We start from the raw sequence: 12772 nt of genomic DNA on the forward strand, positions 1-12772 counted from the left end.
ACTAATTGGAGTTTCTGGATCATGCACATGGGTAGCCCCATGTAGAGTGCATTATAGAAATCAAGGCATGAGGTTACCAGTGCATGTACTACGATCTCAAAGTCCCTGACTTCCAGGAAAGGGTGCAGCTGATGTATCAGCCGAAGCTGTATATACTCATGCATAAGTCTCCATACCTTAGTCTAAATATTGACTCCTAAAACCTGGGTCAATGTAAGTACTGTACTTTAACTTTTATTTAAAAAAGAAGCCATCTCCTGGTGAAAGACAAGAGTGTAATCTGTCATGAAAGCACTGAGCCATGTCTGTTCTCTCATCCATCCAGCCTTTTGTATAAGCACAAACAGTTATGCCTGCTGGAATTTTGCAAGTTCTTTGGCACTGTTTTCCTTTGCTTCATCCTTTAGATTCCTTGTTACATTCCCCTAGTTTTACCCCTCTTATCCTCATGTCATATCAAAATCCATAATTTTGGGCCTCAAAGCGGCTCTTGATTTATACAGAAGGTCGACTTATAGTCAAATATGTATGGTGAGCTTTGGTAGTCTTTGAGGCTAAACAGACCAGCCAAAAGGGCCAGCGGTGGGCTGGAGTAGGGGTTTGGTGGCTGCACGCCACACGCTCTGACTCCAACCCAAGCTGCCATCGCGCCACCCACCTGACTACACAGTAGCCAGCATTATAGCACTCCTTTGGTGCAGCATTCAGATGCCGCATGCCAAAAGGAGTGCCGAAAAGTGCTGCCACGGTGGCAAAGGTGCCCCTTTTCTGCTCCTAAAAGGAGAGGCATTTTGCTGCTTCTTTTGGGGCTGGAAAAACACCAGATTGGGGTTGTGGTGTGCGGTTGTTGCAGCCCTGATCCAGAGCCCAAAGGGGCAATGACAAGCTGCTCCTTTAGGGTCATCTGTTTTGTCCCTTTGTCTGCTTCCTTAGATGCATGGTTGCTCAGTTAATGTAATGTGATGTCTCAAAGGTGCTACAAGATCCCTTTGCATACATACTCCCTTTATTTAATCTGTTCTCACTTCAGATCAATACTCAGTTTGGGATGTTCCCCTTTTGATGAGTGATTTTGCTTGCCTTATCTGTTGTGGAATGCCAGACTTAGGTGTTCTCTTCTCAGTGGTATAGCCTTCTACTACACTGTAATATTACACAAAGGAGGTTGCGGAATATGATTAAAAATGACTGAACTCTGTAAAGCTCACAAATCAATCATGATCTACAGTATCTTTGCCGCCATGCCAGCATTACTTTCTGGAGTTAAAAAAAATCAATCCTTGAAAATGTTGACGTATGAAAAATAAAGAGCAAGCCAACTCCCCCCTATTTTTCTACTAGGGCTTTTGAACTGTAAACACTATGTAATGAGCAGAAACTCAGCATGTCCAGTTTTCCCTGCCATGCAGATACAAAGATGGGTTGAGCTGTCAAATGGAATTTACCAATGGTCCTCTGCCATAGAGGAAAGGGTAGCAATCTTAATCAACATTTAATAATAATAATAATAATAATAATAATAATAATAATAATAATAATAATAATTTATATTTCCTGCCTCTCCCTGCAGATCGAGGTGGGATTACAGCAATAAAACAATTCCATATAAAATACAATCGTTAAAACAATGATATAACTATTAATCCACTAAAATAATGGATACTCAATTAACATTCACACTAACATTCATACAATCAGATCAGAAGTGGAGTATTTAAGATCTCTTATAAAAGATCAGGTGGGTAGGCCTGCCGGAAGAGATCCATCTTTAGTGCCTTCTTGAAGGCATCTAAGGTGGTGATAAGACGGATCTCCTCTGGCAAGCTATTCCACAATCTGGGGGTCGTGGTGGTGAACGTTCTGTAAGAAGTTGTTGTTAGCCTGGTTTTTGAGTACTCCAATAGGTTCTTTCCAGATGTTCTGAGAATGTGGAGCAGATTGTGTAGGGAGAGGTGTTCCCTCAAGTAACTTGGGCCCAAGCCATGAAGGGCTTTAAAGGTAATAACCAACACTTTGTATTGCGCCCGGAAGCTAATTGGCAACTAATGAAGGGATTTTAACACCGGTGTTATGTAGTCTGATCTAGGTGTTCCAGTGACCAGTCTGGCTGCCGCGTTTTGAACCAATTGAAGCTTCTGGACTTGGTACAAAGGTAGCCCCATGTGGAGCGCATTACAAAAATATAAATGAGAGATTTGTCCCTCCAGGGAAAAAAGTGGGGAGAGGACAATTACTTCCAGTAAACTATTTCCCCTGCCCAATTCAAAACTGGAATTGAGTTTTCACCAATTTCTTGAATAGTGCAATATTGAATTGCATGACCTCTGTGTATGTGTGTTGCAATGTGCTTAGTGAAAAGTTGTACATGACTTCTGAAACCTGTATTTGTTGTGCTGCCTTTAGTTAAGAAATTTTTGTTTCTTGCTGCAGCAAACTTTATTGCAAATGTTAACAAGCAAAATAGGAACACTATAAAATCTGAAGCACGAGATCAAAAGTTCCCAAGCTGATACCTTCCTGATATCTTAAGACTATAAACCCCATTATCCTCATCCAGCAAGACTAGTGACCATGCTGTGTGAAAATGATGAGCGATGTAGGACAATACCTCTGGAGGGTACCAGCTTGGGAAATATGTATAGGTTGCTCTTCCATCATGCATACCTGTTTGAAAACACATGTACATATGTGTGCATATACATCCACCCACCCACCCACCACCCCATTATATTATAGTATAATTTCTCAAACCATGCTTAAATAAGATTTCAAAAGTTGCCATAAAAGATGTCTTCCATTATTTCTCCAAAGTGTATCAAAAAGAAACAGGTGACCTTTTTTTGTTGAAATTGCTTTATTTTTGAATCCATAAATATTTGTTACTGACAAAAGTGGAAAAAATCCTTAAGACTCTAATTTTTTTTTTTTTACTAAACTGGTAATAGTTTTGTTTACAGTACCTACAGAATGTGCTTTTACAGGTAAGTATAACAACAAGGATAATACAGAGAAAAACAGTCAAATACTGCTGCCTCGAAGCTTAATGCGCAACCAAGAGTCAGTGCAAAGATACAGATACAAATGTACTTTCTCATCAGAACTACTGGAGAATAAACATGAATTCCATAAACTGGGCTAAAGCACACAGGGGGGTTGGACATTCAGCCTTCCCCTCTGGAAATAGTATCCCCAGATGAAGCTGATTACAATACAACTTGGCTTCCTCAGAGGAGAGGAACTCTTGGGAGAGAGCTCTACTCTCTCCGCCTGTGGGATGGAGGCTTGGAGAAGCAGCTGCAAAGCATGTGGTCAGAGCAACAGTAAGGCGTAGTTCTGCACCAAGAGAACTTGTGAGAACTTCCACAAATCATGAAAGGTCACAAAAGAGACACCAAATGCCTTTTTGTTTTTGCTAACTAATGAGATAATGGATCTTTTATCCCACCCCGCCCCTAGATTTACATAAATATTATAAGAACAGAATGTATCTGTCTTCCTTCATTCTCACAAGTCTTCAGCTGATCAAATTCCATCTGCTGTCTCTAAACTCAGTGAAGACACTTCAGAGATAAAGCTAAAGCATCTTGTTAATTAGTCAACATTTGTGATCATTTATTTTTAATTTTTGCAACCCAGCCCAATTCAAAATTATTGCTACAAATTTCATGGAAAGCATTGCATGAAACTTTCCCTAGAGTTTTGTTTCAAACCCATATGAATTTTCCCTCCCTTTCTTATCTTTGTCAATACTCTTGATTTAATATCATTCAGAAACATTCAAGAGAGTGTTTCTTATGAGAAAAGTACCTTTCACATATAATCACAGATAGCCAGGATGTGAGGACTGAGTGGTGCACCAAGCAGGATGATACTGAATCAAACTCTTTTGCTCTTTGCTTCAGGGCTGCTCTCATGTCACTGCATGGCGGTAGTAAATTTGGACCTCCACCCACCTTTGTAGCGCAAAGATGATAATATCAGCACAGGCACCTATCTCAAAAGGAAGCAGTATTAGAATGTTTACCATCCTGAGGCTCTTTTCCTTTGTTTTCAGCCTCTGAGTAACATTCTGATTTAACATTAGATCATGAAAAGCTATGATAAGCTGATGTGAAGATCCCAATATCTCAATCCAAGCAATCCTGTAAAGAGATCCAAGGCCTTCTTTCTCTACTCTCATCCCCTGGGGCAAACTCTTTTTACATATGCTGCAAAACACCCTAGAGGATTTGGCTGTTCTACCTAGTAGCTGTATCTTTGCTGCAGTGAACACTGCACTGACAATTGGATACAGTTTCATGAGCTTTGTTTTGTACATGCTACCTTTAAGTGCTGGTAAACAGTGAGAGGCATTCATAATTATACCAGCTATGAGGGGAAATACCTTTGACACTATCTCACCTTCCCCTTCTTTAGAGATCCTGTGCAGTTGTATACATCTGTCTCTGTTAGGCCATGTTCCATGAAACATAGGCGCCTGATGCATTGGAGAAATTACATTTCCCATCTATGAGAATGATATGCAAAGGTCATTCAAATAGTTCTTTGCTCCTAAAACTGCCTCATCCTAATTTATTCTGAGGGATTGCACTGTCTGTGATTTCAAGTTTTAAAGTTTCTGCCTGTCCTTTCTGTTTTTAGTCTGAGAAATTACAGTATTTTTAAAAGCCCAGCAGAAAAAGATGGCTGTGCTGAGCAAAGCTGCCTTGAATTTGTTAGGGCAGGGAGGCAGTGGCCCTTCAGATGTTGGATTAGGACTGAATATCTTTCCTGGAGTTTTGGCAAGGTGACTGGGATAATGGGAACTGGAGTCCAGAATCTCCCATAAAACCATAGGGTCCCCATTTCCACTGGCAGGTATGCAGTAAGCACACAAACTACAGCTACAATTGCAAGGATTGCCATACATTGGCTGTCATCCTGTTGGATAGTCCCAACTACACTAGACCCATTCAATCAATTGTTGAATGGTGAGTAGATAAATCCCATTGATGTAATGAGTCTACTCTAGTTAGGCTTAACAACCGGATTTAGACCACTGTGGTTTTTTTGTACACTTAAGATATTTGATAAACAGCCCTTGGGAATTCCATTTGAATGGCAGTCTTAAAAAACAAGAGAGCCAGCATGGTGTGGTGGTTTGAGTGTTGGACTAGAACACTGGGAGACCAGTGTTGAAACCTCACTCAGCCATGGAAACCCACTGGGTCACCTTCGGCAAGTCATACTCTCTCAGCCTCAGTGGGAGGCAAAGGCAACCCCTATGCTGAACAAATATCAGCAAGAAAACCCTGTGATAGTTCTACCTTAGGATCGCCATTAGTCAGAAATGACTTGAAGGCACACAACATCAACTTACAAGAAAAGCAGCTGGGTGATTATCCTTGCTCTCAAATCCCTTCAAATGTAAAATATGAGTGCAACAAGTACGTATTGTATCCAGAGACATGTCCCCTCAGTCTAGGAGCTAGAATTGTCTATAGCTCCCTGTCAAATGTACATTTCTCATCAAACTTGCAAAAAACAACTCAAAAAACGTCTGAGTGATTGGTTGTGTGAAGAAGAGTTGTGCAGGTGGCCAGAAATGGTTTTGACTTTTTTGCTACAGCCACACATGGGCAAACTCATTTTTCAGTTAAAACTGCTCTGCCTATTCAGCCAGAAAGGTAACTATAGTTATGGAGGTGGGGGAACTGTGGCCCTCCATATGTCGATGGCCTCCACTTCCTATTAACCACAGGCACGTGGCCGCAGATTAAGAAAGCTGCAGTCTCACAAGATCACACAGTCCAGAGTTTCCTACAGTAGTACTGTACAAACCTTCCTTTCTGCAGACCCAAACAGCAGTCACATGACTCCCTCCCCCATTCCTGTTCTCTCCCAGCATTGAAACCACCCACTCCAGTGCTGAATTATATCTAGTTGAATGCTGGCAATCTGCTGGTTAAAAAAGAAATCGGTCTGTCTAATAAGTCACCGAGCCATCCTGGCTCTCCTGATCAGAAAGTGGGCATATTTTTCTGCTGATCTCTGTAATGAGAGATGAAGAGATGGCACTGTGTTCAGTGTTCTGTGTTCACTGACTGCAAGGAGGACATTAAAAAAACCTTTTGGCTATGAGTGTGGCACAATCCAGTTAAACTCATTGGAAGAGATATGTGTGTGTGGAAATCTCCCCCCCAAGCTAAAAGCTTTGAGATACCAGTTCTTAAGCCAGAACCTAGCTGTCCTGCAGTTGGCCCAGATAATGGCTGGAGAAGCAGTCTCAGTGCTCCTCCAGCAGTCTCAGTGCTGTTGTAATTGTCTTATATGATAATACAGCCAAATGCTTCTGTGATCCTCACTGCTTTCTGTGAAGCATGGAACAGCAGTGTGAAGTGACTTTGGGGGCTTTACAGTAAGTTGAGGGAGGGCATGTGGCTCAGTGCAGTGCAGGTCCATGGGTGCATATTTACACTATGTTAAAGGGATACCCAGCCATTTAATTTGGGTAGCTGATTATTCTGCTTTATCGGTCATCTCTATCTGTTCTTTTCCCCCTCTTTTTTTTAAATCTCTGTCTGTTCTTAATGGCATTGTTTCTGGATCATATGCTATTGCTTAGATTATTTTGGACTCTTTAGTTAGTGTATATATGTGTGTGTATGCATGTATCTGTATTCTGAGCTGCCTTGCACACTGAATAGCTGAAATCTTTTTAAACATAAACTCTCTCTCTCTGTGTATGTGTGTGTGTGTTTTGGGTATCTACACTTATCATTAGGGGTGGTACATTACCTCCCCTGTCTTCCATAGTATGGAAGAAGAATCATTACTTCCACTGGGCTAATGGACCAGAAATATATTAATTAGGAAGCAATCCATCAAGATGGAATTGAATTTCAGCTTTGGACTCTAGTTGAGACACCCAGCTTCTGAGAACAGATCTAAAGGGAAGGTTACTATTGAGACATCTCTACTGACTTCAGCTGCCCACCTGCAGCAACTATCTGCACACTTCATGAATCATAGGTTGGAAGGGAGCACAATGGCTACCAAGTCCAACCTCTGCCATGCAAGACACATTGTTAAAGTACTTCTGAGAGATAGCCAACAAAACTCTGTTTAACGACCTCCAGAGAAGGATAATCCACCACGTTTCGAAGCAGTCTATACCACCATGCAACAGCTCTTATTGTCAGGAAGTTCTTCCTAATGTTTAGTCAGCTCTCCTTTCTTGCAAGTTGAAGTTAGTCTCTAAAGCAACTGAAAGTAAGCTTGCTCCATCTTCAACATGGCATCCCTTCAAATATTCAAATATATTTATAAATAGCTACCTTATCACATTTCAGTTTTCTATTCTCTAAGCTAAACATTCCCAGTTCACTAAGCTGTTCCTCATAGGAGTTTCCAGACCCCTTAGCATCTTGTACCCCCACCTCTAAAGATGTTCTAGCTTATCAATATCAATCCTTATCAATCCTTTTTGAACTGTGATGCCCATAACTGGACACATATCTCCAGGTGAGGTCTGACCAAAGTTGAATAGAGTGGTACTATTACATCCCTTGATATGGAATATGGACACTATGCTTCTGTTGCTGCAGTCCAGAATTGCAATGACTTTTTGGACAACTCTTGCTTGAAACCATTGCACCAAATCCCAGGCAGATGGGGCATCCTCATATTTAGGATAACAGGATAGCTCTACATTATCATCATTCTTCAGAGGGTTTGTACAGAAGGCTGTGCTGGTGATTCATGTGGGACATTTCAGCTGGTGAGAGACTAAGGCCTACTTTGTATGTCATGCAAAGAGCATGGTTGCCATCAAATACTACCTCTGTAGGGCAGATGACATGCATTTCCCATAACATGACTGCAATGGAGTGGCTCAGCGGCCACACACAGCAGCTGTTTTTGGCAGCAGCCACAGTGCTTGTGTCATCTATAATGAAGGCCCAACTGACAGGAAGAAAGAGGGTATGCCAAGACTGCTTTGCAGATGACTCTATTGGTACAGCAAAGCAGAAGATGGCTGGGAAATGGTCCATAAAACATTGGGGGTGGGGGGAATCTGTACATTTCTCACTGGAACTGAGAAGCTCAGCTAGCTTTGTTGTATATCGTTGATTTATTTTGTAGCCAACAGAGGTAAACATCATAGCCTCTCACAACACACATATGCAAGAATCCATTGTAGACTGCTCCTGTGGGCCAATAGCTCTACACCCTTTTCTTTGGCATCTATTTCATCCCTATTGCCAACACTTTCTTAGTTTACATAATGGAAAATCAATGGTGTATAGATTTCATATTCTCAGGAGTCTTATGCTTTTGAGCAGGTACCAGAACTATACTGCTTTTGTAGGCCATCAACTTTTTAATGGCCCCTACTGTGGGGCACCAGAGATGTTTGAAGATAGCAACAGTGAAGATAGAAATGGGACACGTTACTGTGTGCTCAGAGAAAATGCCTCTATTATAGCCTGCTGTGGCCTGATTTAGGCACATTACAGTTAGCCAGAGCATCAGCAACCTCCAAGCTCTCATATGTTGCTCGAGAACAGGACATGAGCAACAGCTGGATATTTTATGGCCATCCCTCCTGGCCCAGTTTCTGTTAAACAAAGCACAGTTTTCTTATGGCTCTAACTTGTAGTCTACAAACAGAACATGCTAACAAAAAACAAAAAACCCATGGCTGCTTTTTCCTGGTGCTATAAACAAAATCATATTAGAAAAGGGAAAGGGATCACTTTTTTATACAAGTTTCACTCTGAAAAATGCAGAGAGAAAATAAGTCTCAAGTGCAAAGCTACTGGAAGAGAAGTTTGATGAAATGGGATTCCATGTATTGCCTTGAAAAGGCCATGAATGTCAGGAACTTCTGGTCAATTTATGTGTGTAGACTGTTGGGCTCTGTGGGAACCTGTTCAACACAAGAACTTCAGAAGTGGCACATGCACTTGCAACATGGAAATGCAAGTAGTTATTAGAATGAGCCAACTTTTCACAGAATCACACAGCCTTAGCCATCTATTTCATTTACCTGTTGGACCAGAGGTCCAGGCCAGGCAGGAAAACAGGGTGTTATGATTTATAACAATTAAAATTCACATCTGTGCCAACTATACAAAATCCAACAAATGTTGGACCTACAAACATTTCTTTGAAAGACTTTACAGACACTCAGTGTCTAATTATTACTGTACAGTGGCTGTACAATGTGCCCAATTTGTATGTGAGCTGCTGCACAAGCATTTCACTTGCTGAAGGGGATTATAAGGCAGCAAGACTTGCAGTCCAAAAATATTCTCAGTCTAGATAGATGAAGGAAGGAAAACCTTTATGAAGACCCTCTTTGTGAGGGCCTCCTATGGGTATTTGGAAAAGAGTTGCAGACTGGCAGGAAACCAAGCTTAGACTGAGCCAGGAACAACTGTTCATGGAATGACAATTGAACTATAGCCAACTTACACCTCTTGAGGTGGTTTATTGTGTCTATTTCAGGTGCAGTAACATCCCAAATAGTCAAATGGTGTGTGCTGCTGTGTTGTGTAAAATGGGTGAAAAGTTGGAGCTTCTGGAGAGAAGCAATTTTGCCCTGTTTCCTTTTAAAAACCTATTTACATGTTGGAGAGTTACATATACAGTATGAGGAAAGATGGAAGAAGTTGGGGGTTGGCAAACATTAATCAGCAGAATTGTGCTTATAAACAAATCCATCTCACTCCTTCTTCCATCTGGAAAGCTGGCAGTCTATAGGCACTGGATTAATGTAAAATAGGGTGGCTTCCCAGCTGTAGCAATCATTGCTCCTCAGTCTGTTATCTCCATAATAGTATCTGTCACTGACATTTCTCCAAGGAACAGGGAGACGTATGCTGAAGTGGAAATAGGTTAACACCTTCTAATGTATGGGTGGGACCTTAGCAGAAAGTGCACTCATTCAACACTTGGCAAAGCATGGGCCCACAACATGCCAAACTAGAAGGCCTGCCAACTTTGTCATTTAATGCCAATTTGGTGTGAGACTCTTCTTGGTTTATTATGATGGGCATTAGGTCCTAGCTTGGCAAACTAGCTAGAGAGTAGGAGCCGATGAGCCCTTGAAAAGAGCCATAATCCAGTATGGCTTTCTTTGACAGAAACTGAGCATGACCGGGAACCATACTTGTACCACCTCTCCCTATTCTGTTTTTCCTCTCTATGTCAATAACATGTAGATGAATTTTCAAAATGACACAGACAGGACTGTCGGAAGAGTCTTGTCTTTTCAGACATAGAATTAGAGGTTATCTTGGCCGTAAGGCCACTGCAGTGTAGGGCACTGAAGCCAACCCAGTCCATATATATATGGATTATTATCTACAATGCACAGTGTCTCTGATCAAACAGTCACCTCTGTTTTGCTGGCTGTGCGATAATGGGAATGGTGTCCTGGGATATAGTGTAGCTGCTCCACTGTGTTGTGCCGCCGGGAGGCAAACGCTTGGCGCTTGTTGGCTGTTTGGTTCATACTCAAGGTGTTGTATAAGTTATTTGAGGCACTGGGATGGGAGTGCATCTTTGTCATCCGGTAGCGATCCAAGACAGGTGTTGAAACAAAGACATCTGAGTGTGACAAAGCCCGTGACATAGACTGTTCCCCGAAGCCTGAGTGTTCTGGAGAGAGCAGAGGGTCTTGTGAGTGCAGGCGTTCAGTGGACAACAGCTGCTCATCCGAGAGAATTCGCTCATAAGACATGCTGAATTCCTCTGGCATGATCCTCTCTGGGGACAGCACTCGGTCCTGGGACATGGCCCGCATTACCCGGCGTGGCCGTTCCCTTGGGGTGGTCTGTTTCTGGGATAGCTGGATGACATTGAGAGGGAGGGTCCCTCTTGCAGCTAGGTCTGGAAGGTGCCTCTTTCTTGAATAATATTCCTCAGCTTCCTTGTCAGCTGTAAGGGGCAAGGAAAAAGAGGACAAATGTGAAGGACTTGAAGAACAACAGATAAAGGAGAAAAGCAAAGAGAAGTCTTCTGAAATGTGGGAAGTGCTCAGTAGAGCCTGTAAGTGAGTATCAATGGTAATCTCAAGGGTTTCTCCACCTTGTGGAGGAATTGGTACCTTATGAAAATAGAAAACTTTTTTGTTTTCTAAAACTTTTGGGATTTCTAAGGCTGTAAAGCATTTTTAGTCTGAAATCCCAAATGTTTTAGAAAACAACAAAAAAAATTTCCATTTTGATTTAACATCAACGAGGGAAGGAACATTCCTCAGGTTTACAGGGATGTGATTCCAGGAATAAGGAGCAGCAAGAGAAAAAAAAATTAAGGATTATCTCTATTGACTATTTTGTTTTCTTTTGCATTATGTCTGTGGGTGGGTTTTTTAAAATTGTATTTTAAAATTGTATTTTATGAGGATGGCAATGTTAAACCTCCTCTGAACAAATCTTGCCAAGAAAACCCTGTGATAGGCTTGCCTTAGGGTTGCCATCAATCAGAAATGACTTGGAGGCATACAACAGTAGTACTGTATCTTAGAATTTTATATTATTGGAATAGTAAAAATATTTTATTGTAACTGTTTGTAAAGCGTCATGTATATGGATGGCACTGTAAAAATAAATGATAATAATAATGTTGGCTGTCTGGGCATGTCCCCTGTTTGGCTTGGGGAAACAGGTCCTTTGTCCTCCTGTGCCTCCACAGTGAAACAAGATTTCAGATTATAAGTGCACCTGACATTCAATGCACAGTGGGGTCAGGCATTTTCTAAGGAGCTGTTTTATATCCATATTTGATTAAAAAGCTGTAGAAGAGCACTATGTGTCCTTTGAAAAACGTAATGTGCTAATCTCTGTTGAATAGCATTTGGAGACTGAGGCCTCCCAGGCTTGCATGTTGCAGTGATAATTCACCAATGTAAGGGAGATGGCACTGTCCTACTGTAGTTTTTAGAAAATGGCTTCCTAATGAGGCAATTATTGCTAATCTTCAACTTCCCCTGTATTCCTTCTCTCCATATTGTTGTGATGGAGAAAAGGAGAACAAATTTCCTGTTTTTAAGTTCCAAAGTAACCAGAAATATATAGAAATGCAGAGCTTAAAAATTTTTTTAACCCAACTATAGCTCACAGTGTCCTCCTTTATGATATGAGTGGGTGAGGTGTGGTCCTCCAGTTGTTCTGGGGCTATAAAATTCCCATTAACCAGTGGTAAAGGATGTCTGGAGTTGTAGTTCAGCAGCATTTGGAAGTTTCTCATCATAGCTTTACCAAGGAGTTTATCAGACGTGAGTTTTTGGACCCTCAATTCCGCTAAGGAAGTGAAACAAACCTTGTGCAATGACCTTATAACACGATGTTCTACCACATTGCTTGCTTTTCCATCAAACCCCTGAAAGTTATGTTAGCGCTACAATTGCGCAAAAGTTGCAATTTGCGTGATGCGAAACCATGCATAGTGGAACTTTTTACTACACCAGCACCTTCCTTTTGTCTTGAACATTTCGCATCAACATATTTGTGCATGCTCCTTGGAGGTTTTGGTGGCATCTTGACCTTTGTGCTTCCGGGGGAGAGAGGGGAGAGGGGAGAAGCTCCTTCCAGTTTCTAGCCTCCTACGTATTCCTTAAGGACAGAGTATGAGGCAGGAGTGGAGGGCTCTTTGGGGCTCCTTCAATTTCTAGCCTCCTAGGTGTTCATGCAGGGCAGAGGAATTGGGCTGGAATGGATGACCCTTTGGGGTCCCTTTAATTTCTAGCCTCCTATGTATTCCTTCAGGACAGAGTATGGGGCAG

At 41.7% G+C, this 12772-nt stretch overlaps 1 protein-coding gene across 3 annotated transcripts in view; it reads right to left on the reverse strand.

Annotated features, from left to right (window-relative positions):
* Positions 1-5283: 5283 nt before the first annotated feature.
* Positions 5284-12772, reverse strand: part of SHISA6 (shisa family member 6) — a 432254-nt gene continuing 424765 nt past the window's right edge. For all 3 annotated transcript variants that reach the window (XM_042454344.1, XM_042454345.1, XM_042454343.1), the window contains one exon: positions 5284-10926. In XM_042454344.1, the coding sequence (XP_042310278.1) occupies positions 10373-10926 (554 nt within the window). In that variant the 3' untranslated portion in view covers positions 5284-10372. The remainder of the gene's footprint in view (positions 10927-12772) is intronic.

The sequence above is a fragment of the Sceloporus undulatus genome, chromosome 2 (assembly GCF_019175285.1).
Source record: "Sceloporus undulatus isolate JIND9_A2432 ecotype Alabama chromosome 2, SceUnd_v1.1, whole genome shotgun sequence".
In the NCBI taxonomy this organism is placed as follows: Eukaryota; Metazoa; Chordata; class Lepidosauria; order Squamata; family Phrynosomatidae; genus Sceloporus; species Sceloporus undulatus.